Source organism: Spea bombifrons, chromosome 1, assembly GCF_027358695.1.
Source record: "Spea bombifrons isolate aSpeBom1 chromosome 1, aSpeBom1.2.pri, whole genome shotgun sequence".
NCBI lineage: Eukaryota > Metazoa > Chordata > Amphibia > Anura > Pelobatidae > Spea > Spea bombifrons.
The window spans coordinates 78,401,116-78,427,563 of record NC_071087.1 but is presented as its reverse complement, the minus strand read 5'-3'; the positions used below and the strand labels follow the sequence as shown (position 1 = coordinate 78,427,563).

The 26,448-nt window shown below is 41.1% G+C and overlaps 1 protein-coding gene across 3 annotated transcripts in view; it reads right to left on the bottom strand.

Moving 5' to 3' along the window:
- ARID3A (AT-rich interaction domain 3A) overlaps positions 1-11,512 on the bottom strand; it is a 31,732-nt gene extending 20,220 nt beyond the window's left edge. The window contains exons 1-3 of one of the 3 annotated variants that reach the window (XM_053464607.1): positions 11,471-11,512; positions 7,012-7,593; positions 5,524-5,785 (exon numbers count right to left, since the gene is read on the bottom strand). In XM_053464607.1, coding sequence (XP_053320582.1) covers positions 5,524-5,785; positions 7,012-7,364 — 615 coding nt within the window. In that variant the 5' untranslated portion in view covers positions 7,365-7,593; positions 11,471-11,512. Of the gene's footprint in view, positions 1-5,523; positions 5,786-7,011; positions 7,594-11,233; positions 11,279-11,458 lie in introns of those variants that run through there. The other 2 variants (XM_053464616.1, XM_053464624.1) reach the window with 2 other exon arrangements.
- Positions 11,513-26,448: the final 14,936 nt, after the last annotated feature.

Below are 26,448 nucleotides of genomic sequence, written 5' to 3'. Positions count from 1 at the left end.
TTTCCACGTGTGCTTTGTTAGAAGGGACACAAGACCAGAACGCACAGCCCCCACCCGTCTCTATTGCAGGATGTCACCAATTTGTCACGCCTGTTAATAGCCTGTTCAATAGCCAAGGTAAGATGTCTTACTCACAAAAGGCAAGCACGACCCTAAGAATGCAACAACACAATAAAAAGACTGGCTGTACAAAATAAAACAAGCATGGATGGTTGCATCTGAATACATACATACATACATACATAGAAAAAGACACACACACACCTAACAGTATGAAATGTAGAAAGGTAGGCTTCATAAAACAACATTTCTAGTTATTTTAAATGGATTCAAGCAACATAAGCTGATTTTTGTATTGGAGTGGTCATAAATGCAAGCAAAAAGAAAAAAAAAAAACACACAAGATACGAAACTTGATTGGCTTTTTTAACTTTCACATTTTTAGTGATGTTTATGGCAGAACAATCATGTGTTTAATATGGTAGCTAGTATATGGACAGAGAACCATGGATCAATGAATGCAAGTTACCGTTTAACCTCAGTAACCCCCCCTCCACAGCTTCTGTCAGTGAAACTACTGGGGGGGGGGGGATCTTCCAAACCAGTATAGACATGATTGAGATAATGCTGATGAGGTCTCATACTAATTTAGCAGATGCCAAGTGGAAAGATAGTGTCTAAGATGACTGCATATCCAGCATACAACTGTGCTGATCTCACACTATGCCAGTCCAAAAGCTGTTTTCTAAAACATCAGACACGGGAGGAGGATCCCAAAAAGAAAATTAAGATGTACATTGACCTCATAGAAACATTTTATGCTATTCAAAAATCAACAGCATGGTGTCTGTGGGGGAGGGGGGATAAAACCAAGATGCGTTTATAGAGGGTGGACCCTATAACCCACAAAGGAAGCGTGGTCTATGGCCTGACTTGGGACTGCTGCACGCGATCTGCTATTATGACATGCAAATGATCTAAAAACAAGCTAAAAATACTCTGCAAAGCAGGAAACTTGCAGAGCATGGAGATAGCAAATAGGAGCAGATGGGTGGGGGCTCAGACGTTGAGACGTGCATGGATCAAGCACAAAGCTTCAAACCGGGTTTAAGAATACGGACCATTTTTATGCACGTTGCTACACTGGCCTGATCTACTTCCCCAAGGATCAATACGGTGCAGTGAACAATGTGACAATGATTTCGATCGATACACCACTTGGGTATGGATTTCTTTCCCACCACTGTAGCAGTGCAGAACAATAACTCAATTCAATTCATACAACGTTATAACACTCTGCAGAAAGATAGGCCAATGGTAAGGTTACAAGGCCCCGCCAGTCAATCTGAAAACATCAACACATAAAAAGTTAGTCATTGTCTTTTTACGACAGTTTGCCAAATTTACAACATACATTATTTCAATAATCTATGAAGCAGAGTCCACAGCTATACATATACAACAATATGCACCGGTAACTCAGTGTTACAGACCCTGGCAGGTTTAACCCTTTCACCACGCATGTTACAAAATAACCTTTTCATTTAGCAGACTGATGCCGTGGCTTACTGGTATACAGCTTTGAGCAAACACACACACACACACACACACACCTAACTTTGGGCTTTCTGGGAAAGATTTCTTCAGATTTTACGCAATAATCTGCAAAAAGTAAACAAAGCTATGTGCTTTTGATACGACACCAAGGGCATTCTACGACCAGAACAAGTTTGAATCTCATAACACGAGGATGCCAGAAAGCCCCAAAATAGTGACAAAAGGCCTTCTCTGTACAAAGCAGAGCAAGTAAAATAAAATACACTTACGTCAATAAGGACATGACTAAGGCACGCACGGTATGTGTTTTTTTATTACTTACCAATCCCTCATTTGCACATACTTTCTGTGTGCATGGGCCTGAACATCCCACCTACACGCAGCAGCTTCGATCTCATCAGGATAGAACTGTTCAGGCTCATGAGTTTCCAACCCTATGCTGTGCTCAAAAGCCATTTTTAAAATAGCAGGCATATGCAAACAAGGAAATACCATGTAACCATTAGTAAGAAATAAAAAAAACAACAAAAAAAAAAGTCGACATAACTCCTGTCCATGTCTGAGATATCCATATTGGTATTAATGTATTATCACTTTGCTTTAAAGCACCAAAACACTGGCATTAAATCTTAACAATAAAAGAAATCCAAAGCAAATATACAACACTGTTTTCTCTTATTTCTCTATTTGCCCATACAAATATCATGGATCGATGCACATCTCGGGTTCAAAAAGTTCAAAGATACACAACATATGGTGGTTACTAAAAGGATGGAGGTCGCAGACCAACAAGTGATGGGTCAAACACTGTTGCGGTTCAACACAGATTTTAGTGGATCACTCCTTCAAATGTCTCACGCGCAGGACGATATAAGCATTGCTGCCAGGGAATAGCAGATATGTGGTACCACTGGGTAGAAGAACCCATTACCACCATTTGTTTTTAGTGTTATGTCAAAATACGACACGTGGGAATTATTTTTTGGGCACTATATGGAAGGAAAAATGATAAATAGGGTAGATTTATTAAACAGTTTCATAATGGGTTTTTCTAACCAAATTACTGCCACAAAAGTCTTAATAGTTGCATGTGTGCTTACAAAAAAACAGGTTAAAAAGAATGCGATTAGGAACAGTATTATTAGAGCACAGAGCGATATATAGTCTGAAAGCGTTATGTAATAAAGCAGACGCTGCATTGCTCTATGTGGGAGGCAAGGGGAAGGAGACAAGGCTGTGGAGGGGGATACAGACATTTCTAGTAATACAGGTTTACAGAACATGGCTCAGGCCCAAACCTAAGACAGGAAGCAGTCTCACCAGACAGGCAGAATGCCAAACCGTGATTCCTGGAGAGAGCCAACAAACACAGACAGTGTTGCGATACTGGAGGATGATTCATTCTGCAGGAATACGCAACACGTTGTCTTGTTATATAACTCTTTGCCATAAACCTCCACTGCCTGAAAGATTCGTATCTAAGCAACGGCGCCGGACAAACCACATAATTTAACTGGACAATTTACTATCCCACCCCGCCTCACCAATAAAGAACACATATTATTGTACTTTGTAAATCATACATATTCTTTTACCTGCATTAACAAAAAATACTCTATTTTAGTTCATGCTACAGCTCCAGAGTCACAGTGAGCTGCCGCTGTGTGGTGAGTTTTTCTCTTTGGTTGTTAGTCGGTCAAATTCTATGCTACTCCTAAAGATAAAAGTACTTTTTTTTCTTCTTCTAGAAGTGGAATTGTGCATTTCTATTTAAAGCACTTGAATATGCAAATTTCCATTGGTGGCTCTGTATGGGACACTGGAGTATCTTTAATTTGTACATCTTTTTCTTTTAATCAAGGCTTCATATACCTCATTTGGACCTCCACACACACACACACACAAAAAAGCTCCTTCACTCCCTATTACAGGCATCATGTATGTTTGGGGCTAACCAGATACTTCTAGAATCAAGCATACAGGCTTCATAAGGATCGAGACAATAGAGTACCAGCCACCCTTTCCATTTGCAGAACATGCACAATGTAACTGCTCCCCCACCCCCAACGATTCATTTCCATAAAACCCTAGACAGGGAGCAGGTTCTCTATACATAGGTACTCCCATAACACAGACAAGAAAAGATCCCGCACACATCAGGGAGGGGTAACAGATAAAACCGCTCAAAGCAGATGGGTGCAACAGCAACCAAGACCAACTACACCACCAAATGTTTGGCACTTTCAGTAAAAACGGTTTGCCACCTCGAACCCTGGAGCAAAATAACAGCTACTGAGCTCACCTGACAATATACTTAAGTATGCGTATTCTACCAGGGCAGTACTTGCCAAACAAAGGAATTAATCATAAAGTAGAAGTTAAGCATTTGCATCATGTATGCCCAGGTGTCGCATCCAACTGTTGCCTCCCACTAAACAGCTCATGAGTTTACACATTTCCTAATGACATTAACATGCTCACCAGGAATTACCACCGACAACTCGGCCCGGCACCCCAGGTTTTAAATATATATATATACACACACACACACACACACACACGCACTTTCCTCAGGCGTGACACCTACACTCTAATGATACCCTAATGTCATTTGTCCAACCCCAGTGGTCAGCATCACTTAAATTTTGTAGGTGGCCAAAATCAAACATGTCAACTCTATGTATACATCTCACAATATCTCCCACTGATACCCTGGTATGCTTTCTTTTCCCGCACACACACCTGACAAGCACTTCAGCCCACATCCCAATGCTGGAGTTCCTACTGATTCCCCATACATGGTTAATGCAATGAAGATAGAATTATCAGCTTTACAAAACCTCTCCTAGTTTATTTTAACATGGAAAACCAGCAGCACACCCAGGCGAGTGTTGTATAAATGCAGCATCTTGAGCACAACGTAACAATTCCTGCTCTGTGCCCACTAGTCACACAGGCAAAACCCTGTCCCCTCCGAGGCTGCCTCCCTGTCCCTCCCCCACCCTACAGGAAGTGAAAGAGAGAGCGAAAAAAAAGCACACGCTGAGAAATATTATCAGGGGAGGAGAGGGGATGTCCGTGATATAAACAAGGATCTTGTCACGCAATACCTGCTACTAGGTAGACAAGGCAATGTGTACAGTGCAACATGACAACGTAATAAAACCTTAGAGAAGTCCAAAAGCAGAATACAAAAATAAAGTGTACACTGTAGATTATGCCTTAAATTGTTGAGAAATGACAGAACAGTCAAAAACAGGACAAAAAAAAGTTTCAAAGTATTCAAATTCAGCTATTTAGAAACAGATTGGTTTAGCTGGCACAGTGTCACTGAACTAGGGATCTTTTAACGCTAGAATAAGTAACATATTACTCCTCTAATCCCTTGTAATTCAAACACAGAGCTACTATGTTGCTAGTAACTCGACACACTCCCTGGCTAATTTTCAAAACTACAACATGCTCTGCGTGAAACAAGTTTGCTTCTTGAGAAAGAGCAAGATAATCAGCATCAAACTTCATCGTCCTTCAGTTAAAAAGCCGGAACCAAAACACTAACCGTTTGGAAAAAGATATGAAAATACTAATTTAAAGCCTTTGTTTCACGCTTTCCGTCTCCTAGGGATAGCTTTAGGGAATACTGCGTACACATCTTTGCATATTGCTTAAACATACACTACATCCATCCCTCCCTTAAATTCTGGACTACATCTGCTTCACTTTTCTAGGCTTCCTTTTCCTTTAAAGCACACATTTTCACATGTAGGTGTTAGGAACAGACTGTACTATAACCCACAAGGCCAAGAAAATCCACCTAAATACAGCATCACATGCAGGCAGGGGAGGGGATGTAAAATTAAAGCTAAATAGATGGCAAAAGGGAAAACGTACTACACCCACAAAGCTCCAGTAAAGAGGACAGAGGGAAGTCGCCTACATTCTAATGGAAACAATGCAACCACCCACCTGTTTAAACTGCTCTTCATATGTCCAGTCACCGTGGTCTTGCATTTGAGGGTGTGTGGCTTGTGGGATTCCTGAACGCTCTGCTCCCCCTGCTAGGCGCTGGGATGGAAAGCCTTGCTGGGCAGGGTGCTTAGAAGGCAGTAAGGAACCCTTGCCTGGCCTGCCCGCCTCCCCTGCACCTATACTACCCTCTTCCATGTCATCATAATCTTCCTCCTCTCCTTCCTCCTCCTCAAAGTCATCCTCATCCCATTTCCCCTTCCTGGAAAACAAAGCAAGCAGAAAAAGACATAGGTTAGAGGTGACAATTTCCATACACCATTACACCTATTGTTCAGAAGCCTATTTAAGTCCATTAAAATAAAAGAAAGGTATAAACTGCATGAATAAAAATCTTAACTAAGGCCACACTCATTATTTCGTGCTCATCATATGCCCATTTGTGGGCTTTGTTTATAATTTCCTCCCTTGCAAATAGTCTTCACATTCCAACTTTTTGCCTTCATGTCGTCATAACAGCTGTCTTACTCAGACCAGACAAGCGAGTCACGTGATTTCATAGCTTAACTACAGAGAGTAAGAAATCATATCCCCTTTTCAGTCTGAAATGGGGTGAGTTTTCAGGGGCTTTCAGTAAAAGACTAGCGTAGTAGAAAGGAACTCTGTTTAATCATAAAAGTTACATCAGCAAACAAGAATAACTTGGCAAAGACAGTGGTGCGAATTGAAAAGCTGCCACTTCAAACTACTCCTTATCCGCCTGAGGTTTCTAACCGCTTATGACTGGCTGCCAACATTAGTCGGCCTGCTGCCAGCTGCTGGCATGCTGAGTACCTTGAGGTCAAAGAAGGGACATGGCACTTCTAATAAAAAGGATTCTTTTATTTTGATATACTTTGGCATTCTAATGGTTATTAAATGAGAACATATTAAAAGAGTATTTGTTAATACTAAAATGTCAATAGAGTCTGGAAGATTAACGTCAGGAATGTGAGTATCTCACTATTTGTGGCTGTAAAGAACTTTTCATTTACCATTTTAGTAAGATTCTTTTTTTTTATTTTATTTTTTTAGTTTCGTGACTCAACACCTGAAACAGATGGTGATGCTTTTAATCTAGGTACCCCACGAGAAATGAAATACCCTAGAGTTCATTATGCCACCCTCCCCCATCAGTACTTCCACTAGATATACTGGGGAAAGAAAACACTGCACTTAAGAGGTGATGGATGTGAGGAAGCCGAATGTATGCAGGAGCTCACAGAACCTGTTAAACCTGTGCAAAGGACACAGTGCAGGAACCGCAACTCCGTCCCCTAACCAAGATGAAAAGGACAGCTGCCAAAGGGAGTAAAAACGACATGCAAAATCAAACGTAGTTGCTAATAAATACAAATGTCGAAAAACCTGCGTGCTTAGGAGAGCCACTCCTCAATCCGACAGAATAATGCAAGATCATTAACCCCCCACCGTAAAGGTTACACTCACAGTTCCTCCTCTGATCCCATGTCCTGGTACTGTTCACTTTCCCGATCCCTTTCTCTCTCATCATCTTCTGAAGCCATGCTCTCACCATCCTCTTCCTCATCAGAGGCAGCTGGGCTCGGCTGCTGGCTGAGTCCTGCAGCAGCTGCCCTCATGGCAGCCAGGGCTGCTGCTTGTGCCCGCTGTATTTTCAAGGCTTCTGGCTCATTTTCTTCTGTGCCATTACCAGTGTAGCCCACAGCAGGCGGTGTACGAGCACCCACTGAATCCTGCTGAAGCTGCCGGGCTTCCAGCTCCTGCTGCAACCGAGCCCGCTGCTGGCGATGAAGCGTCTCCATCACCGCCTGCAGCTTCATGGCGCGATGGGGCGGGCGAGGACCACGTGCTGTCTCCTCCACCTTCTGAGGGATTTCAAACTTGCTTGTGGATGTGTTTGGGGTAAGAGGCCAGGGCCAATCACAAAGCAGAGGTAGATTCAATGTCCTTGAGTTTCTGACATGGCATAGTCCTTTCACACCTTCGTATTCATACACTCCTTTACAATGTTTAGTAAGGCCGTTTGTGTGAATTACACACTTAAGGACACTGTTGGAAAAGAGGGGGGAAAAGTGAGAAAGTGGACATTATGTACATTCACAGCTCACAACCGAAAGTTATTACTAACGCACATCATCATAGCCATGCTTTTGAAACCTATGGTTGAGAGAAGAGTTGTGTAGCAAAATCATGATGTCTCCTACAAAAGGTCAACAGACAACTATGAAGACTTAACTTCTGGGTGCATAACAACACTGGTATAAACAGTCACAACAAGAGTAAACTGTCTTATGGGTTTATTAAGATATGTATACTATTGTACAACCAACACACAATACTGTAGAACAGTAATGCTTACAATTTGTATAGGCCAAACCTCTTAAGTAACCAGTCTTGTAAATGCAGGATGTGCATTTTAGATTTGCACACTAAGCGAAAAAATAAAACATACGACAAACACAATTTGCTCAAAAAATAAATATATAAAAATGACAAACGACAAAATAAAATAACTTAAAATGCACTAAACATTCTACATGCATCAACTAAAATGTATCAAACTGTTCATTTACCTCAGCAAATATACAGGTTATATAATGCACTCTAATAAACCCACACATTGAGCCATTCCTAGCACTGGTGATTAAAAACAATTTCTGTACATTTTAGCATTTTTACCTAAAATACAAAAAAAGTTGTCTCTTTGTAAATCCTACCCCCTGTTCTCCTAGGAGTATACGCTGTAGTTTCCTACTAGAGGAGGACAATATGAACACTGAAGTGGTGGCTGTTGTAACCCCTTAAATCCAAATTACAATGCTAACAGCTGGAGGATATGCAAAGCGAGATTGAAAAGAAAGAAACAATAGTATATCTTTGCTACCACACTTTCCAACATGTGTTGCTACATCCTCAAATAGTAAATCAACAAACTCAAAATACAAGGAGGGCCTAGGGATAAATCCCAAGCCGTGTCCCCCTGTATTACAAATCATGCAGCCATAGAACCCTACTCAGCACTTGGCAAAAGCCCCCTCCCCCAGAAACCCTGCGAGTCTCCACTGACCAGTGATGCAGATCCAGGCATTGGGTGTGTGAGTGCAGAAAGAACACAGGCACACACCGGGTGTGCAAAGATTAAACAAATACACCAACAGGAGGCTGGGTGGGAGGCCTGGGGGGGGATTAATGGAAGGAGGGGCTGTGTCACCCCCTCCTCCCCCATGGACATTAGCTCTTAATTATCTAAGCTGATAGGGTGGATTAACCAACTGTGTACTACAGTTGTTAACATGACACTGCAAAGCAGTAAAGTACGGCACCTCTGAACAGCACAGCAGAGATGTATACCCCCAAACAATTTCTCGGTAACAGTGCAGCCAGTTGTATCCTGCATCTCAGGGGTCTGTAATAAAATCCCAGCACCACTATGTCCCACATATGTTAACACGCATCATGTAAAACAATGCCGCAGTTGTGAGAATTAGACAGACCAGCTTTGAACATTTCGATAGCGAAAAGGACCCTCTACATCATCTTCCCTAGCTTAAATATTCAATGTCCACGTCTAGATTGTAAGTGTGTGAGCAAACCCCCCCCCTCACCTTTTCTCTCTTGATCTATTTTTATGCTATGCGCTACTTATCATAGTGCTGTGTTGCGTGACAGTAGTATACAAGTCGAAAAATAATAATGTACAAATCCTGTTTTAAAGTCACTAGAACTAATCACAAACATCCAAGTTACAACTTTGATAAACAAATCAGCCAGAAACTCAACTCCATATTTGCAGTAAGTGTATATAAAAAAATAAAAAAAAAAATCCCCCTCCCTCAACCAAAAGCTTGTATGGCCACGAGAACTTGCAAAGAAAAAACTAATGGAACAGCTTACTATTCAATTTCAAAGGGCACCAATGTTTTGCTGCCAGAGGCAAAAAAAAGGCTTGTAAATGAATGGGTTAATACAACAGCCTCCCCCCCATTCAGTTCCTTTAGACTTCTGGAGGAGGGGGGGTGAATTCAGGGGTAGTAGAGACACTCCCCAAAGTGTGTCTCAACACAGGGTCAGCGCTCCATGGTAGCACAAAGGAAGACTTGTGTTGAAAAGACCATTTATATTGATGGCCAATGTGACTACATTTCTCATAGACACCAGAAAACTTTTAAATAAATATCATACAAGATACCTTTAGGCGTAACGTACAGAGCCATAGAGAGGTCTTTGTTAGTCATAAATATTTTAGTCTAAAAACTAACAGAACATCAATAAACAGACCCCCTTTCTTTTTTAATTAAGTACAAAAATAGTAATTAATGGGGGAGAAGGCATCTTTCTGCTGACATGCCAAGTTTAACTCATCTTCCTGGCATGTGGCTGTTGTAACTTCCCTTTGAACTATACAACGAAATTAGAGCTGTATAAAAAGGAGAAAAACACATTTTCAGGATACAAGCCAGATATTGCTAAATCTAAAGCCAGATAAGTGTCTAAAATATTGAGACACATAAATTTACTTTAAAAAATTTTTTAAAAAAAAGAAAGAAAGAAGAAAAGAAGAGTCTTGAATACCAGAAGAGATAAAGATAATGCTGATATCCAACTACAGTATGTTTGTACACCATTACTACAGATATTGCCCTCCATCATTTTCTAGTCTTGTACACCAAATTTCTGTATTTCCAAGTAATTAAGATTTTGGTGCCTATATGGGAAAATTCCTCAAGAATTGTAGACATAATTACTTTGTACAACTTAAACACGTAGAAATAGGGTTTATCACAGGATGTAGCAGATTGCTATTAAAGAGACAATCCAGGATTACATTGTAACTTATTTAATAAGACATAAAATGTATATACATAGTATATCTAAATACAGTCTAAACAGGACCCTACATTACAAAATCTCCATATAAGACCCCCCATTAAACAGAAGATATACTCATTTAACAGGATCATGTCCTACTCATTAAAACTTGCCCAGGCTACTAGCCGTGATTTGTACTGGGGCTTTACAAGTCATCATTCTAATAATTGGGTGTCAAAAACCCAATTCCCTAGCATATATTGGGCTACTATTTCTCCACCATTCCAATGATAAGCCAGAAAGCAAGCAAGTTACTCAATATTATGGCCACCGACCAGTAGTCTAGACAGATACTCTCCCAATAACAAGTTCTCGGAAAAACAACGACTGATACAAGACATTAATGCCAAAACAAATATTTTCAGACACAATACAAGACTAGGCCTACGAGATGACTAGTAGGAATATTGTAAATCAAACATCGGGGTGAAAGACACACGTAACGAAGCCTTTTGCATAAACTGCCATAATAGGCAAATTCTTATTGCGGGGTAATGTATTCAACTGGTGTTGGTTAGGCCAAACAATAAGTTACGCTGAAATGCGACATTAACGCAAAATTCGTTTCTACAACACTTTGAGTATCGATCTAAAAGCCGTGGCAAGTAGCAAAATGGCATTCCTAGCCCAGCACGACAGGGAGGTACCTACTGTACTATGACTCCTGCACTTCACGTCGTCGTGTGACGATCAAATAATTGTGAAAGTATTGATACTAAAGTACTCAGAGGCTCATCCCTCCCCCCAGGTTGCTATTCCCGGTTCCGCAGGGCATCGCGAATCAACGCCCTAACTCACTGTCCGCCTCTCTCGAACTTACCAGGAAAAGCCCTGTTGCCCCAAATGGTCACTACGGCCTACCCTCACACGCCCCAGTGTCTCAAGCCCAACTATCCTTCAAACAGGTCTACCCTCCATGTTTTCCCTTTTAATACACCCCAAGACCTTTGCTACCCGTACTCAACCCTGGTTTCCTCCCCACCTCTGCCCACACGTACCCCGAAATTCCTTTTATTTCCTTTGCCCCCAGTACCCCCTCTCTTACCCCTACTCTCACCGTTGCTTTTTCTCGGAGGAGAAACTTGGGATCTGAGCAAGGAGGGCGGGACGAGGACAAGAGGGGATACCTGATTGGACATCATCCAGGGAGGGTCGGCAAACTTCCAACTCCACTGTACAGGAGCGCAACTGTACATTTAACGACCTATTAGCAAGGGAGAGACTGCAAAGTACCGACCGCGTGATGTAATTAGGGACAATCTACAAACTACCCCAACTCGTTATACGTGATGAGATAAACATCTGCACGCTACCGCTGATCTCATAAGACAAGGGAGAGTCTGCAAATTATTAACTCGCTGAAATAAGCTTACACATGTACAATTTATTATTCAAGGAATACGTAGTAAAAAAAAAAATGACAAATTGTGAACCTCTATATGCATGCGTTCTAAAATAAGGCAAAATTTAAAGGGAATGGATAGTCAGAGTTGTCAACCACAACATTTACACACTTGGAATGCTGCCAGAATAAACCTAATATGCATATTTACCTTGCGTACCTGCCAAATAGCCTTGATTAGAAGGGACTGTCTATGATATTGGCTTCTTTCCAGTGTTTTACTGTCTTGGCATTTTCCCAGCGTTTCCAATGGAATTTAACCCTGTCTAGTTGGATTACTCCAGGTCTGGCTAAAGGTTTTTAGGGTCCCGAGTAAAAATAAATATAGGCCCGCCACATGCCTTCCAACATATGTCACTTTATTTTAGGTTATAAGTGTAAGCAGGAGTCAAGGTGCCAACAAGACATTTTTCTATGACTTTATGAGGGTCACTTGGAAAGTATGCAAATATAACAAATGTATACATTATAATAAACTAACACAATCACTCTAATTAAGCCTCTCTTCTTTGAGGTTAGCATGATTTAGTGACCTAAAAACCAAACAAAGTTGGCCAAACATTTACCTCCTTTTACCCCGATACACATATATTTATGTGCATATAAAACAATATTTAATAACCAATAATGTCAAATATACCACATTTATTATTTCAGGCAGTGAAGAATTTAAAAAAATATCCACAGCCAAATGCGTTATGCTTTATTACTTAATGTTGTATTAAAAAAACAGAGTATTGTTGATTGACGTGTCCTGGACTAATGCGATCCATTCTCTTTTCATTCTACTTGATAGGGATTAGGTTTCTTGTACTGGCAACTATTGTACACAATGTCCCTTCAATATAAAATGTTTTTGTTTCTTGTGAACCTGCAAAACATTGAATAAAATGAATAAAAATAAAAAGTATCCACTGCTCTGCACTCAACTCTGATATATAATAACCAACCATATTATAAATACCTGGGCGTCCTCATTCCCTCGGACTTGTCTCGGATTAGGGCCCTGAATTTCGACCCCCTTTTGACTACCCTTCACGCCGACCTGACTAAGTGGGCCTTCCCCCATGTGTCTTGGTTTGGCAGGGTTAGTGTCCTTAAAATGAATGTTTTACCCCGTTTTCTTTATCTTTTCCAGACATTACCCGTTTTCCTCCCCCGGTCCTACTTTCGTAAGTGTCACAGTGCCTTTCTTCGGTATATCTGGAAGGGCAGGCCCCCCAGGCTTTCCTTTTCTTACCTGACTAGGCGGAAGACGGCGGGAGGAATGGGTCTCCCTAATTTGGAACTGTACTGGCGGGCCGCCCACCTCCGACGCGTGGTGGAGTGGTCTGTTGGTTCCGTAAGGCCTTGGCTTCAGGTTGAGGCCGCGGCCGTTTCATGTCCCCTCGGTGTCCTTCCCTGGATTTCTGACCCTCAGAGGTGTGTTGTTTCTGCGCCTCATCCCCTGATTTCGTCCACACTACGGGCGTTCAGGGGGGCGGTGCGTGCTGGAGGTGTCGTGCTAGAACCCTCTCCCCTATTCCCTATCTCGGGGCATCCTGACTTTGCTCCTGGGGTGATGCGGCTCGGATGGCGTCTCTTATGCCTCCTAACGTTTCCGTTCTTCGGGTTTATCATGTTTCCCATGGCTCTACGTGTAAACCGTTGGCGGAACTGACTGGGGACCCGACCAACCCCTTCTCGACTGTCTTCCTATATCACCAGGTTAGACACTTCCTCAAATCCTCCGGTGCCCTCGCGGGAGGGGGACTCGTGCCCCTACCGAATTTGAAAAGCTTTGTTTGGCTGACAAGGCTCCTCCTCATCTCCTCTCTGCTTTGTATGCCATTCAGCTTGCCCCGGCGGTACTTACCAAACCGTATTACTTTAGCCTCTGGGAGGGAGACTTGGGGATTTCTTTTTCCCTGGAAGAGTGGGAGAGGATGCTCATGATCGTCCATAAGGGGACCGTCTCCAGCAGAGTGCAGGAAACACTCTTTAAACTTGTCACCCGATGGTACAAGGTTCCGCTGGACCTGAATAGGTTTTTACCCCAGATTTCTCCTACCTGCTGGCGCTGTAATTCCCTTCCTGGCTCCCTCCTCCATATATGGTGGTCGTGTCCGGCGATTCAAGCATTCTGGGACGCGGTGTCTGAGGTTATCCGGGAGGTGGCTGACCGGTCTTTTATAGCTACCCCGGCATCCGTCCTTCTGCACCATACTGCTATTCCCTACAAGTCCTATAAAGGCTCCGTCACATTCCATTTAATCAATGCTGCCCTCGCCACAATTCCCAGATCCTGGAAGTCCGCCAGTACTCCCTCTATGTCGGCCTGGTTCCGGCGCGTCGAATTTATTTATCAAATGGAGGTCCTCACGGGGGCCGCTAGGGGCCGAGAGCACTCTGTCGAACTCCAGTGGTTCCACTGGCGCTCCTATGTTGCCTCCCTTGCTGACCGCCTGCCCTCCTTGGTGCCTTGAGTCCTTCACTGTTTCTTGACCCCGCTTCGGATCTCCGATCTCAGTCCATTTCTTTTTCTTTTCTTTTTATGTTTTTGATTTTCTTTTGATTACCACTTATGTTGTGTATGTTTTTACACGAAGTGTTATGTACCTAACTTACCTGCGGGGCGGGATTGCCGGCAATCCGGCCGGGATTCCCTCCCCTACTTGCCTTGTCTTTATCCTCCAGGTACTTTGGTTGTTGCTGTTTTTTGCGACGTTTTGCCTACAGTCACTGTTTGTCGCTTATGATTGATATGTTGCACAGATCCCTTTGTATTTTCTAGACAATGTACCCATATGTTTGTACTGATAACTTACTGGCCTGTACCATGTGGGGGGTGCACCCTCCTGTCTATGTACCATGTGTATCTTGTTTTTTTACATTGTTGCTTTCATGATTTGTGCTCTGACATGATTGTTTTGCAACGGTGAATTAACAAAAAAAAATAACCAACCATATTATGATGATTTATATAGATATAAAGTCTAACTACACTGCTCCTTACAGATAATAAAGGGGGACGTCACACCCAAGATAAAACCATAACTGAATATACCATTTAAGTCCTCATTCTTTCTAGGATTTATTTTATTTAATGTTTGAAATAATTCACATTTTTATTTCCCAGCCCCAGTATTTGGCAAATCTTTAGTGAGGGCGTTTTGTGCAAAATATTCTATATTTCACAGTGAAGATTTTGTAAGGCGTTGCATACAGTTGACATTTGTACAGTTCCTCTGTAAAGTTATTGTCACCAACATTTTAGGCCAAGGCAACAGTTAAAAATGTCTGCAGCAACATGTCAGATCTTACATAGAGCACAGAACAAAGTATGAGAGGTAATTTTTATATTAAAAACGGTGGGAAAACATGATCAACATAATGCATATGAGTATAGGAATTATGCTTTGGGATAATCTAAAATATGGTCGTTTCCCTTGATGCATTATGTGCTGATACACAGCACTAAACACTACATTATACAATGCTTTTCATTGATAGCAATAAAATGATCTGTGCAAAGACTGATCACATACATATATATATATATATATATATATATATATATATATATATATATATATATATATATATATATACACACACACACACACATTATATATACACATATAACTCAACACTTCAAACAAGCAAAGAGGGATACTATGGTTTTAGGAGGAGTGGTTAAGGGAGCGGAATTTTACATCGCCTTTTCACTACTGAAAGCTGTTTATGGTACAGAGTGAGGCATTTGGAAGAAAAATTTATGTTTTTGGATGAATTCATTTATAAGCAGATTTTCGACAATGTGGAATACTCATTTTGAACAAACAGTCTGATCCACTACAAAAGAGGACATCATGGGAGGAAAAAGCAACCCATTGTGCAGCTCTACGGAATTTGATGGCGCTATAAAAAACAATAAATAATAATAATAATAATAATAGATGGACTGATAGGACACATAAGGCATGTTCCTCCTAAAGGGGGCTGTTTGACATTTTGTAAGCCCTTTCCCGATAAAGGCCTTATGCTTAAGGATGAAACAATTGTAGGAGATTTGTGGGGAGGTTTCTTTGTGGGGAGATTTAATTTAATTTATAGGCTTTTATCATAAATTAAGGGGGACACTTGGGAGGTATGTCCCTTTTTGAAAACAAATCATTCAGTCGCTAGGTTCTCAGGATGTATGGTAAGTATTGGAGATGTGCGGGTCAGCTGTTGCCTTGCACAAAGCATGTTGGACACACCAGAAACAAGAGGAAATCGGTTGAAAACATCTGTGCGGACACTTGGGAGGGCCAAAACCCAAAAACAAGAGAAGTATTTGAATTGGTTTGACTGCCCTCTGTTGTCTGTCAGTCAGCCACTCCCTAATCCATTCAACAATATTGGGATCTAAACTCAAAGGCCTTACTGAAATCCAGATACGCAATGTCTACTGCACCACCTTAATCAATTATTTTAGTCACCCAATCCAAAAAATCAATAAGATTTGTTTGGCATGATCTTCCTGAGGTAAATCCACGTTGTTTTTGATCTTGAAACTCATGTGACTTCAGATTTTCAACAATCCAATCTTTTAACATAGTTTCCATTAATTTCCCCACTACTGGCCTGTAGTTGCCAGAATCCTCCCTACTGCCTTTGTTGTGAATGGGCACAACATTCGCTAATTTCCAATCCCCTGGGACGACTCCCGTTACCAATGATTTGTTAAATTATTCTGTTAACGGTTTACCTGTTACACCACCAAGCTCTTTTAACTTAGGTGTATCCCATCAGGCCCCGTCTACTTAATTGTCTTTACTTTAGACAACTGAAGTAGAACCTCACCTTGAAAAACTCACATGTATCAAATGACTCAATCTTTTTTCCTAACTGAGGTTCCTTTCCCTTATTTTAATTTCATTTTCATTGAATTGCAGCCGATGGAACAGTTTTATGGAAAGCTCAAGCAGACAGCTCTGAAGAATCTGCGGGAAACCCGTGGTAAAGTCGCTAGCAACAAGCCTAAAGCCGCCCTCATTGCAGAGTTTATGGAGGACGATAGGACCAGCAACATAACGTCTGAGGCTTTGGATGTGAATGATTTTCAGCGGGAGGTTCAGTGGCGGATGGCACTGTACAGGGCCACTCCCCCACCAGAGGCTTTCTCGCTTGTCCTGACCGAGACTACCAAGCTACAGGTAGCTGAGATACAACAGTGCTCATCCGGCACTGTATCCCCGGTCACCACCAGCACCACAAGTAAGCGGGAAAGTACCATACTCTGCTTTCCGAACTTTCACAGAGACAGATGTGGATATTGACGGTTTCCTGCAGAATTTCGAATGCCAATGCAGGATACACAGCATCGACAGACTGGGTCCCTTTTCTTGTGGGTAAGCTGACCCGATTTGCTGTGGAGGTATATCAGGCTGTACCTATGCCGCTGTTGAGAAAGAATGTCTGGCTTTGGTATGGGCCCCCGGAAGCTACAACCCTACCGATACAGACATTCTTTTACTGTCCTCACGGACCACAACCCCCTTGTATGGCTGAACCGAGTATCTGGAGATAACGCCCGACTATTACGTTGGAGCTTGGCATTTCAACCCTCCAATACCGTCCTGGAAAACAGAGCGCCAACGCAGATGAACCGGCCCGACTTGCACGCCGACTTCTCCCTGAGATGTTTTTGATGCTGTCATGCAGACATCTGGTGGTTGATGAGATTATACCTTTAATCCCATCATGTTTGCTGTATAAATATCTGTGCTGTCCTCAATAAAGAGAGTTCTGTTTTACCACTACATTAAGTCCTGGCTAGCGTAGACATATTGAGAAAAGGAACCCAAACAATAAAATGAACTTGCTTCACCTTTTCTTTCATCATCTGGCCAATAAAATGATGAAAAATCATGCCCTGTATATATTGTAGCAAATAAATCAATTCTTCCCATTTAACATTGATGCTCATAAACACTGTTGCTGCAGGATAATATTTGCCTACCCCTTTTCAAAGAACAATCTAAACATTCATTCTGAAGAGACAGTATGTAACCAAAAATGTCTAATTGGTTCAAGATTGTCTGAAAACTAGGAGTCTTTACAATACTCATAAAACAGGAAATGTATACTGTTTAGATGTTCTTTTTAACTTATAATTCCCTTACACATTTTTGTTATTGTCCCTAGGGAGCTCCTTTTGACCTACATCCCCATATTCCTTAGCTACTCTCAGACCAAATTTAGCTACTGTCGGGCCAAACTTAGGTTCATAGATGTTGTACCTCAACAATTGGGTGCCATACCTGGGAACTCTGGGGTTTTGCCCCAATCTCGGAGCAAAGGGGCAAAATGTTACACAGTCTGGAGCTGACTTTTTGATACTTTACATTGATCTGATGCAGTGGCGTCTCCAGCTTTCATATTTAGTGGGAGCGCCCGGGGGGAAAGGGACCAAAGTGTGTGTGTGAGCAGGGCTATTATAATATACTACATAATATATATATATATATATATATATATATATATATATATATATATATATATGCATTAGACATGCATTTTTAACTACATAATATGTACCTATCTCTTTGAAGTAAAGACCGTGATTGAAGTATGATTTCAAAGTTATAACAGCTGAAATGGCAGTTATTTTTCATCCTTTAATATTAGACCCTGCTGCCAATATATATTAATATTAGACCTTGCCCCCAGACTATTTATTAATATTAGACACTGCTGCAAATATTTATTATTAGCCCCTGCTGCCAATATATCTTTTTATTAGTCCTTGCTGCCAACATATATTAATATTAACCCCTGCTGCCATTAGATATTAATATTAGACCCTGTTGCCTATAGATATTATTAGACCCTGCTGCCAACATATTTTATATTGGACCCTAGGCAAGCATTTCCTTGGGCCCCCCTCCATGCTCCCTAGCATGCAATCACTGCTGCCGATTCTACACTAAAAAAAAATATTTCCCACACTGACTGAAGATTAGGGGAAGACTGTGAGAATCAATGTCTTCCCTCCTTCTGACTCCACCGTGACTTTGAGAGGTCCTCTCCCCCGTTATCATCCCCAGAGACCCTGTGTCCCCTCATCCACTAAACCACACCTTTCTTTTACTTACTATATGAATATGAAATGAGTAGTGCGCAAAGATATAAAAGTACCGTACATATAAAAAGAACCATGTTTCAAACAAATTGGCTTCGTGAAAATGCTGCTGGTTCACCTTAAAACAAAACCCCACTTTGTTTATCTTAAAAAAAAACTTAACATACATAGGTGACCACGCCCCTCACACCAGGTGAGTGTGACAAATAAAATTTATAATACCGACAGGATGTAGCCTCAAAAAGATCCAAATAGTATGTCAGGCACAGACATGGAAAGAAAAAATAAAATAGTGTAATACGTCAAGAGAAATATTCAAATTGTAAGAAAGAATTCACTCTTAAGTTTGATGGGGCTTATTCAAAGCCCATATAATCGCATATATAACCGAGCCCTGTAGTTCAGGTATAAATCAAATAAACACATGTAAACAGTATTTGTATGTATATATCAACTGAATAAGACAAACAAACCCTATATTTGCAGGTACAAAAAAATTATGAAAACATAGCATAGCAGGAATAGCTCAACAGAATAATACAGAAACCCAGCTTTGCATATATAGATCAATTACAGTTCCCATGTGAACTCAGCACTGAAGGTATAGATCAAACAAACAACACATTGAAACTGCACTGCAGGTATTGATCAACTGGATAAGACATACATACCCTGTATTTTCAGGTATACATAAATAATGTATGGAAACATAGAATAGCAGATATAGATCAACAGAATAACACAAAAACCCAGCTCTATAGATCAACTGGAAGTCACATAAAAACTCAGCATTAAAAGGTACAGATAAACCCCCTAAATTACATCACAGGTTGCACACCCCAAAGGCCAGCCCTGGTGTCCACACTGACCACATAGAACCTGACCAGCCCCCAAATTACACACATAGGACTTTCCATCTTTGTCCCCAAACAGCCTGCCCTGTGCCATCTTTGTCTCATAAATACACTCCCTGTACCATCTTGGTCCCCAAGGCGCAAACACCCTGGTTGTGCCATCTTTGATACACATAAACACTTATACAGTCACTCACTAATTCACACTTTCATTCACACAATCATTTATTCTCTTACTCATGCACACAAATCTTTTTATTAATGCATTCTCACAAACCATTCCACAAGCAATTCCACCCATCCACACATTAGTTAATTCATTCATTTTCTCTCATTCATTTACAAATTTCAGACACGCATTCATTCTCACTATCTACCCCCTCTCCTCCCTTCTTACTATCTACCCCCTCTCCCCCTTCTCACTATCTACCCTCTTTTTCCATCCCCCCTCTCTTTGCAGTTCACTTACCTGGCTGTAGTCCTGTGGTTGGAGCGCAAGGCCTCTGTTGTGCTGCTCTGCCGTGGTGCGTGCAACTTCACTGCTAAGCGCCAGTATATGACATCATATTCTGGTGCTCAGCATGAAGCGATGGCACCGCGACTGAGACAGAGGCCTTGTGGGGGAGACTGAGGGATGCCAAACGGTTGCTGAAAATGAGCGACCACTTGGCACCCCTCTCTCCTACGCGTCATTCAGTGCTCCCTTGCGGCTGCACAAAAAAATTACAGTACAGCATTTCAATTGAGGGGGGTCACACGGGGGGCACAGCATGATGTAGGGAGGCATGGTATATTGACTTTGTAGTCAGCAGCGGGAACTCAACTGTTTCTGAAATTATGTTTACTGTTTAACACAGTGACACAGAGATGAGTCATGGCTAGATCCTGCATTTCCAACGTCATTCCAGCAAACAGAAGGGATTTTGTTGCCTCTTGTACGGTAATTAGCTTATACAGGATTTACAATGATATGCTACTTATGTGTATATCTGCTAACTGCCCCTTATCTCTAAAGGCAGGATCTAGTATTGCCCCCTATCCCAAATACCCTATTGGCCTAACATTTTTCACAGGATGCAAAACTACTCCTGGTACATATTTTTCAAGCACAGTAAAATATTAAATAGTGTTAAGTAGAGTTTTATTCTTATACTTACAATGCTGTGCAAATGTTTTAGGAAGGTGTGAATATTGGTGTAAAGTAAGAATGCTTTGGTGTAAAAATGCTTTTTTTTCTTATCATGTAACAGCCTGCAAAGTGAGTGAACAGAAAAAAAATTGATTTCAGTTAATATTTGGTGTGACCAACCTTTGCCTTTAAATTCTTATAGAACTCTTGCAAAATCCAAGATTTTTAATAGACATATAGTTAAGCGTATGATTAAACAATTATACCAAACAGCTAATGATCATCAATTTAATATGTAGGTTGAAACACAATCATTAAATGAAATAGCTATGTATGAGGAATACAACTGGGTGGAGAACAGGTCTCTCCCAGACACAAATGTCAAAGCAGACAGGAGTTTCCAGATGTTCTGTTTTTCTTGAAAAAGCACAAAAAATGGACAATGTTGAGGACCATGGATGCAATGGTGGCCCAGGGAAAATCAGTGCAGTAGATGAAAGACACGTTTAGTTTCCTTCGCATTCATACACCCATCTACTGTCTGGAGAATTTTGGTTAGAAGTTAGAAGCGGCCAAAAAGCCATGGAAACAAGGCCAAGCGGCTCAACTATTCACCAAAACACAGGAACTGGAGTGCAGAAAAATGGCAACAGGTGTTTTGGACCAATGAGTCAAAATATTTGAAATATTAGGCTGTAGTAGAAGACAGTTTGTTCACCAAGGGAGTGGAGATCAGTACAAGAAAGAGTATTTGTAGGCAACAGTGAAGCATAGTGGAAGTTCCTTACAAGTTTGTGGCTGTATTTCTGTAAATGGAGATGAAAATCATAATTCATGGTCTCCGCAATGTTCATTACAGGCAGATTTTAATTCATTGTACAATACCATCAGAGAGGCATTTGATTGGCTCCAAATGTATGCTGCAGCATGGCAGCATGGACGGGGAAAGAGATTTTATGGAGTTAAGTAATTTGGAGAAGAAAAAAAAAAGAATAGACTGCAAATAGTGTTGAAGAAAAACTATTGGAAAGTACTTAAGTCCCAATCAATACTCCCAGAAACACCCCTGACATCCTTTCCCTGTCACATGACCCTGTAGATAATACTGGGATTTCCTAAGAGGAAGAGCTGCTGACCATGTAATGTAATCTGATCAGTATACATTGAATATTTGATAATTATATTGCTTTTTCAACTGTTACATCTTATTTCCTCTTTGCATTTTTCATGCATGGTTACAAAGAAGCACTTCCTCATTTATTGCGAGCCCTCCCCTGAGCCCTGTAATTTGGGGAATTTATTATTTATTTATGAATTATCGCTTGGATAAAGATTCTATTTGCTTTCGAAAACTGTCAGTGTATTACAGATCAGCTATGATACACAGAACTATTTTTAAGAAGGGATTTTGATCTAGTCTGATGTTTAAAGAAGAGTAAAGGTGTTTAAAAGTTGTGTCTGCAATATCACTGTTCATCTGTACGCCTTTAGTGTGCACATTTAGTAATCCATATTTCTAGCTGGTTCAAGTGCGATTTCCCTTGTACCTGCGGTTAATATTTTGTTGTACCATCCCTGGGACATACAGATATGCTTACTGGGAATGTCATGGTCTGTTACTGGATGTACAAGTATTTCCTGATATGAGCAGTGACAGCTGGCATTCTTGCACAACTGGACCACTGTATTTGCAAACTTAAACTCATTTTCTTTGAAACACATAAAAGCCAAAGTGATCCATGAAATGTTAAGTGCGATAGACACCGCCATAGGTTCTAAATGCTTGATATTTTCTGTAACACACAGACATGGGACTTAGTCAAGGGCTCAGATAAAGCTATTTTCAGGTTTAAAAGGAGTCCTGTATTAAATATATACAGTATCTCACAAAAGTGGGTACACCCCTCACATTTTTGTAAATATTTGATTATATCGTTTCATGTGACAACACTGAAGAAATGACACTCTGCTACAATGTAAAGTAGTGAGTGTACAGCCTGTATAACAGTGTAAATTTGCTGTCCCCTCAAAATAACTCAACACATAGCCATTAATGTGAACAAACCAAAAATGGATGGGGCGCAGGTACATATAAGAGGGAAGAAAGAAACAACACAATATAGTGTAGATGGTATGTTCAATATGGTGATAAAGTGATATGTTGCAAATAAAGAAGGTGATTCAAACCCATCAGCATGGAATATGTAAAGTTCTTTAATAGTTCTTCATATAAAATCTAAAAAACAAACTAAAAATGGTGCAATATCTCAAGGTAAATTATAAATGTACCAATAAGGATGCACTCACAATTTTTCATGCACAAAAGTGCATATGCAGGCGTTTGATATAATAGTCCACCACAAGGTAGGATGTAATAAAGTCCAATTGGATCCTTCGACGCGTTTCGCCCCTTGGGCTTCTTCAGGAGATCAATCGGTAAAATAATCAATAAACCATAACTGCCCCTAAATTAACCCTAAACACCCCATCAACCATAACTGCCCCTAAATTAACCCTAAACACCCTCATTAACCATAACTGCCCCTAAATTAACCCTAACCTCCCCCAACTTTCAGCAGCCCAAATATTAATTTTATACTTACTGTTAGATGAGTTGCTGTGCAGTGTGGACGCTATACGGAAAAAGGGGCGGGGCCAATCAGTGTGACTGCAGGGAGGGACTGGGAATCAGAAATGGGTGGGGCCAATCATCAGTGTGACTGCAGGATTGCAGTCAATCACTGGGGAGGGTGGTGAGACTCTGAGCTGGACAGGGAGTGTGTTGGATGGGAGCTGACGGCTGGGAGCTCCTGCCCCGATCACACAGCTTTTACTATGCGAACAGGGTTCAAATGGGCGGCTCAGCAGTGGCACCAATTGAGCCAGATAGGGTCTCTTCCTATCGCACGATAGGCATAGGCAAACTACATCAAGGGACAGGAGGCTTCATGGCACTTGAACCCCCAAGCGCAAAGGAAAAAAAAATAATTTAGATTAAAATGGATTTTTGATGAATTTTGCATTTTTTTTGTTCTGCTACTTCAAATATGACGAAGCAGTGATAAAGCAAACAAGCACAATATGGTTCATATCAACAAGTTATATCAATAAGTCCTTATAACTCAGTATAAACAGAGGATTGGTTTTAAATACTAGGGTATAAAAGTATTAAGGGTATAAAAGTATTAAGCCTCCAGATCTTTTATAAAAATATGGAAAAAGCAGATTCTGAATAATTGTTATTTGAATAGTTAAATGACAGTAGTAGATAGAATTAAATGTGAATATTCCCAGAGGGGCTTCCATATATTAAGTATATTTGTATTTATTCAGAAAGGATTTCTTGTGAGAACTGGCACATATCCTTATTTCCCTTAAGTTGTAACAGCGTGGTTTAAAATGCATAAATAATTTTGTGTGTATATATATATATATATATATATATATATATATATATACAAAAGCTCCTGTTAACCCCTGCGATGCTGTTTAGATAACGGAAGCGGAAATCCGTAGGTTCGCCATCAGGAGTTAAAGACCTTTAACTCTTGGAGCAGGGAGACAGGCCAAGTTCTCTAGCAGGCGTTAAAGGGCCATGCAATCGACTCTATTGGTCGCCTGCAGGGGCCTCCTCTGGCATCAACCAATAGACTCACTCGCCGACCAATAGACTCACTTGCATGGCCCTTTAACTCCTGACGGTGCAACTTGGCCTGAGGAGACCATGGTCCGTACAAAGGTCCGTACAAAGGTCCATATTGGTCGTTCGTGCGGCACTAGGATTTTAAAAGTATGTACGAGCGACTCTATTGGTCTCCAGCAGGGGGCTCATCTGCCATCAACCAATGAAGTACAGATGACGGCGACCAATAGAGTTGCTCGTACGGACATTTAAGATCCTGGCGCCAAAGCTGCTGCGTAGTGCACACCGCGTTAACCCAGTATTAATCCCTTCTACAAAAAAAACGGCATGTACACGAATATTCACCTGAACCGAACACAGGAACGGGTGAATATTCGTGGAATACGAAGATTTTTCCCCACATAAAAACGAACACGAAGAGTTGGCCCAGCGCCTAAGTCCAGTTTGCGCTCCCTGTGGCGTGTAGGGCTGAGCCAAGCTTTGAACTCAAGGCCATACTGGCTTGCTCAACGAACATGGAATTTTTGAAAAGCAGCAGATTATTACATGTAATATGCCACTGTTTTAAAAATACATATGATAACACGCTCTCGGTAGGTAGTGAACTATTTTATTGGAAACACACAGGTAACAAAACATAATTTGTATAAAAATATAGTAGGCTTTCCCTATGAAGGTTCCCAGGAGTGGCTGTGCATGGCTGCAGAACATAACGTCCTCTCTGTGGCATTCGTCTCTCTTTGTGACTTGAGTGATGACTGGCATTATGCTCATCCGTGAAAGATATCAATATGGGCAATTGAACCATCCCGCACCTAGGTCTGGAAGTTGAAATTCCAGCATGATAGCTAATGCTGAAGCACCTCTGGTGCATCATTAAGTACTTACTTTCATCATAACAGTAAGATCAGGTAGTAGGAGTACGGCAGTACTCAACAGATCAACAGCAACAAATTAACCGATATAGGAAATGCTGAACTTGATGGACGCATGTCTTTTTTCAGCCTATATAACTATGTAACTATGTATGACAGATCCACCTTATTGGTGGATCTATACACTCATCCAACACTTGACACTCATCCGACACTTGATGGTGCTACAGTTAAAAAACAGTTGACTTAAGTCAGGTATCACACTTTCTGGAAGGCATCTAGGTGCTCAAATAAGATATATTCGAAGGTGGCAATGAAGACATCTGTTAAAATGACTGATGTAGTTATTATTAGTCATGTATGAGGTGATTGTTATCATGTCACTGGCTCATTTCTCATTTTTCTGTCACTGTGTCTTTATTTGCTCTGTAATGTTACCGTATATAAGGGACTACCAGTTTCACACCTGTGTCCCTATGTGTATTGTGGAGAGCCCTCTTTGTTTATCATAAGGTAACCAGTAGACTAAAAGGTGGATTTAAGATTCAAATCAGCCCAGCATTTTAAGTTCACCTGCTAATAAAGCGGAATAGTGCCCAAATTTCGGGATTGTCCCGCAACAAACGTGGTCTTGGTAAGTATGATAATGAAAGACCAATGACAACCCGATGGCAGCAAATGCATGGTGTGTGTTCTTTCAGAAAAAATGTAGCTACCATTATCTGACAAAGAACCTGCTGGGTCCCTGAAGGGTGCGTCTGGTGCACCCTAGATGACTTATTTAACTGGTGACTAAAAAAACACCGGAACATTACTTGGTTGTTTGGCGAGGTGTTTGTTACTGCAGGCTCTTTAGGCCCTGCCAAACAACACCCCAATATGTGTTCAGCGACATCTCCTGAGTACAGCGATAACCCCCCATGCATGGGTTTGTTGGGTTTTTTGTAGACTTGTGCATTTCCTCTTTGGGCGAACATTAAAAGAACACGAAGAGTGCGTTTTTCTCTTTGTTCCGAAGAAACGA